Raw genomic sequence first — 4,944 nt, 5'->3', positions numbered from 1 at the left:
GAAACTACGAGCGGTTCTGCAGGAAAAAGATGAGGCTTTCTGCTCCTGTAAAGATTTACAGCCTTGGAAACCCTGTACAGGGTCGCTATGAGTCAGAACTGACTCCGCAGTACATAACCACCACCACAACAAAGTTGGTTACATAATTTCAAAGTATCTCTCCACAAAACACTAACTGCAGTGGAAAGAAAATAATTTTACAGTGGAAACACCTGGAAGATGCTACCATAAATTAACTAATCAAAGGCAATTCTCATTAATAATGCCACAAATGAAAATCATATGCTAAGTGACGGCATGCAAGAACCCAGCATCACTTCTTAGATATTCCTGCCTAAAATGGACAATCTAAATCTAATAATGCAACTCATCCAAATTGATGGGCGTTCTATAAAACAACTGGCCTGTCATTTTCCTAAGTGCCAAGTTTGTAAATAAAAACAAGGAAAACCTGGAAGACTGTCCCAGATCAAAGGAAATGAAAGATATGAAAAATAAAAGCAACTTACTACAGGAAACATTATTGGGACAACTGGCAAAACTTGCAGCAAGTATGGTGATTAGAGAGTAGAAAATTATCAATGATGATCCCTATGTTAGTGGTGGTGACTCCATGGAAAGCCTACACAGGGTCAGTATGAGTCAGAATCCACTGGACTGCATTTACCACCACCACCACTGTGGTTATGTAGAAAGTTCTTGCTTGTACACAACACATACTAAAATATAAAGGAGCGATAGAGCATTAGATTGCCCACTGTCTCTCAAAGGGTTCCCTCCCGTTCCCAGGTGAGATAGCAGAGGCTGAGTCTCACCAGAGCACAAGAGGCTGTCCCTTCCTCCCCCAATACACATTGTGCACCCTTGCCCCCTGCCTCCCGGCTTGGGAAACTGGTTGCCTCATTCTGAGCAAGTTGCCTTTCCTGCAAAATAGACAGCAATACTGCAAGTAAAAGGGCAGGTTCTGCATAGCATTATTTTAAAATATCGAATATCTGGATATTTAAAATTTATAACATTTAAATTAGTCAAATAAATCATGGCACTCCTTACAATATACAATTCTTAAAACTGGTGTTCTGTGGACTGAGAACCAATAAGAACAGACAACTAGAGAATGACAGACGTGGCAGCATCACCCTGAACTCAATCGACAAATGTAAAGAATCAAAAACAGAATAAAATTATAAGAACAGAGGATCTGGGAGGTCAGTCTACGATCAAAACAATTACAATGTGAAAAAAGGTAAACACAGAGAAACAGAGATCCAGGTGGTGGGAAGGTCAGAGAGATTACAGGATAAAATAGAAGGTCTTAAATAGAGGGAAGAATTAATGGAGTATAAGGTAACCACAGGAGACCTGATGTGGCACTGTGGGTTAATGCGCCAGACTGCAAAGGCGTTTGAACTGCAAGGTCAATGGTTCAAGCTCACCAGCTGCTCCTAGGAAACACTATACAGGGTCGCTAAGGGTCGGAACCGACTCAACGGCACTTAACAACAACAACAAGGTAACCACAACAATGGGGTTGGTGTGGGGGGTTTAGTTCTGGTGTTGGGGAAGGCAATACAAGAAGTGGGAGGAGACGGAAGAACAAAATAGATAGGGGAACACTGAGACAGGTTTGCATGGCCTGTCTGTGGGACAGAGGTAAATAGTGATGCATGCTCGACCTTGGAACAATAGGGCTCTGGGATAGAGGGATCTCTAAAGAAGAGGGGAAATAATAATAAAATGCTTGGCTATCTTATGAATATTAGTTTCCTTTGCCTACACTTGAGTGGAATAGAAAGGAATGCTGGGAAACATCATTACAGAAAGCCCATCTTCAGCCTATAATTGACTGGAATATCTAAAAGCGGTTCCAGAACTTGCCCAGTGAAATGGGCCTCTTGCAAAGCCTTTGCAGAGTATAGGACCCTAGGTGGAATCCTGAGTCCCATCCAGAACCTTATGCAGTGGGACATTCCCACTAGAAAGAACAAGCAGACCAGCCTGGAATAGCTAGAGTGACAGAAGATACATCTTCAAAGAAAGATCATCAGGAAAAACCCAAAACAAAAGTGTCAGCATGACTGGCTACTACAAGAATAAGCAAGCAGTTCCCAGAAAGCCATTAAGGCAAGCAATCAAGTTTGTCCTTGAGGACAAACTCCCCGCCAAGACTGAATCTCAAAGGGAATGCACAAACAAGCACATAGGCTTGCTGGCGACCATATTGGTCTATTGGTGAGTACAAGAGGGGAAAAGGCAGCAATGAAGAAATGGGCTGAGTTCAACCACAGTCCATTGACTCACACTGACCTGGAGATGAGAGAGAGAAAAGGAAGGCTGGTTGGTCCAAAGTATGGTGAGACCTGAGGACACTTGAGCTCGTGGACAAGGACATAGCCACAGAGGCCTAGAGCTGAGAGGGAAGCATCCAACTGATAGGAAGCGAGGGGAGATGCACAAGAACACCCAAACTTGCATACAGTACCAATTTGACCTATCCTGATGGCTCGATAATCAGAACTCGAATAGAGGAAGATTACAAGAAAAAAAAAATTGTTTTTTCCATAAAAGAAATTAGGGTAAATTGCTACAATTTGATGAACCTGACCTATAACCAGAGAGGTTGTTATTCTAAATACCAACAGAGAGGGAAGGAGTCTTCACATCAAGTATCAGTGCTATCCCCTGTGTATACAGGGTAAATAGAGACAGGCAACTTAGACATTGGCTATATAAAATGAGGGGGCGATGAAGGCAGGGAAGTATCTGGCCTACAAGATTTCAAGAGTGAGTTTAGTTTAAGAGTATGGGGGCGGGGGGAAGAAAGAGTCCCCACTGAATACATTTCATCTTGTCTAGATGGGTCTGGTGAAAAGACATGAGGATAAGATTCACGTAATTCAACAGTAACTGTTACCATGACTAATTGCGACTGTCATAATTTTAAGGGTAGAAGTTTTGTAACAAAAACAGGGTGGTTAATCTTACAGTCCGGAAACAGAGAACCCTAGGACCATCAAGGGAGAAGCACACAAGCAGAATGCAGGACCTTATCCAGAGAAGCAGAATGTGCCCTTTGGAGATGAAAATTATTATATATGCCTGAATGTTTTTTTGTTTTTTAAAAAACTAAAGTGGATAGAGAGAAATATAGTACATGGAGGGGATTATAATCATTGTAATGAAACAAGGTATATGATTTGTTGAATGTAAAAATGATGATCTGCCCTGTAAACTTTCACTCAATCCACAACAAAAACCTTAAAAAAAAAAAAGGTATCACTCCCAAAGACTGCTAAGCCCCTGCTTACTTGCCTCAAGCTCCTCGGCTAGCACGCGGACCAAGCAATGCCCCTCCAGGTGGCCGGCCTCCGCCGGACCCGCAGCAATCCAGGTCGCACTCCGATGGGCCCGCAACACTCGGCGCACACACTCCCTCCATAAGCGGCAGACGCTGGGGGCGCAAACATGCGAAAGGTCGCCAACAGACCGTCATTTCCACCGCCCGCAGTCCCCCGCCCATTCGCGTAGCAGCCGGAGCCCCCTGCCAGATCCACAGTCCGGGGAGAGGCAGATGTTGGGGCGGTGGTGCAGAGGAAAAGCCAGACACCCAAAGACTCTTAAGGGGAACTTCGCCCCTCGTGTAGGAATCTCTGGGAGCCCTTCGGCAGGAGTACCAGGAAAGAGGCAGCGTCACCGCAGGGCTGGGGAGCTGGGGCACCCCTAGATCACGATAGGCTCTGCCCACCCCATGCCTGCGGTAAGCGTCCCGCATGCTCGTTCCTCACCCGGCAACCCGCAGCAACGCCTTGGCGGGTAGAAAGGTAAGTACGCGTTCTACCACTTCTGCTAGGTTACTCAAGACGAACGTGCTTCGCGGGTCTGCGGAGGAGTTGTGGCTGTCCCCGCGGCTACCCAGCAGCTCCATTGCTCACGAACTGGCCAGAGGCAAGCACTACGGTGGCCCGGAGGATTTTGCTGAAACCGGCAAGACCCCACCCAGACAGTGCGCACTGGGCAGGCGCGAACGCGCCACTTCCGGCCAGACTGGGAAGGCGCGACTGCAGTACATATGCCCACGTGACTCCGGGCCATCAGGTTTCCGGCGTAGGTCTTAGAGAGGTTTGGGTGTTTTCTGCGGTTCCTCTCCAACTTTATTGAAAGTGGGAGGCTTACTATAATCTTGCAGTCGGGATATTGTAGTCTTCCTTTGAGCCCCCCCTGCACCTGCAGCGTTTTTATTTTTAGTTCCTTGTGGATAGCATTGATCTTTACGGTCCCAGAGACTTAACAGCAATTTTTGAATGCATTGTTTTTAATTGCCATTGACTTGGTACCTACTCACAGCGACCCGGTACAGGGTTTCTGAAGAGCAGCTAGTGAGTTTAAACTGCAACTTTGCAGTTAACAGTCCAGTACTTATCCTACAGTCAGATCTGACTCAGTGTCCCAGTGATAAAGCAGGGATGTGATGGAGGAGGAACAGACACCATCGACCACACTGGGAAAGAGGAGCAGGCCTTTCCCACAGTAGCATGCTAAGTGACAAGACAGCCAGATAAGAAAGGCGCCAGTGGTCACAGGTAGAACAGACCATTAACAGCCACAGGTGTAGTGACAAAGATGATAGGATAAGGACACAGAGATTAGCCTATGTGCTACAAGAATGCCCGAGATGGACATTTTAAAGAATAAATATTCCTAGACAGCCGTGTTCGACACCTATCTCCCTAGCTTTCTGAAAAAGACCCGCTCGCCCTTGGAGTGTATTTTTGCCTTCTATTAAACTCTTCCCCTTGCACTCCTGTTGTCTTAATGTCTTACATCCCCAACACCTAACCTGAGTCAGCGACTCCTTAGTAGTCCGGGAGAATTCCCATGAGTTACTGGTATCACCACTATAGGCTTTTCAAGGAGGAACTAGTGCGTTTGAACTGCCAACCTTGT

At 46.0% G+C, this 4,944-nt stretch overlaps 1 protein-coding gene across 1 annotated transcript in view; it reads right to left on the bottom strand.

Annotated features, from left to right (window-relative positions):
• The window catches only part of FBXO22 (F-box protein 22), a 36,509-nt gene extending 32,539 nt beyond the window's left edge, over positions 1-3,970 (bottom strand). Inside the window, exons 1-2 of the mRNA XM_006866454.1 lie at positions 3,786-3,970; positions 3,313-3,451 (exon numbers count right to left, since the gene is read on the bottom strand). Coding sequence (XP_006866516.1) covers positions 3,313-3,451; positions 3,786-3,925 — 279 coding nt within the window. The 5' untranslated portion in view covers positions 3,926-3,970. The remainder of the gene's footprint in view (positions 1-3,312; positions 3,452-3,785) is intronic.
• Between the last annotated feature and the right edge of the window lie 974 nt (positions 3,971-4,944).

The sequence above is a fragment of the Chrysochloris asiatica genome, unplaced genomic scaffold, assembly GCF_000296735.1.
Source record: "Chrysochloris asiatica unplaced genomic scaffold, ChrAsi1.0 scaffold00092, whole genome shotgun sequence".
In the NCBI taxonomy this organism is placed as follows: domain Eukaryota; kingdom Metazoa; phylum Chordata; class Mammalia; order Afrosoricida; family Chrysochloridae; genus Chrysochloris; species Chrysochloris asiatica.
Note: the sequence above shows the minus strand (reverse complement) of the source record. Positions and strands in the feature narration are given on the sequence as shown.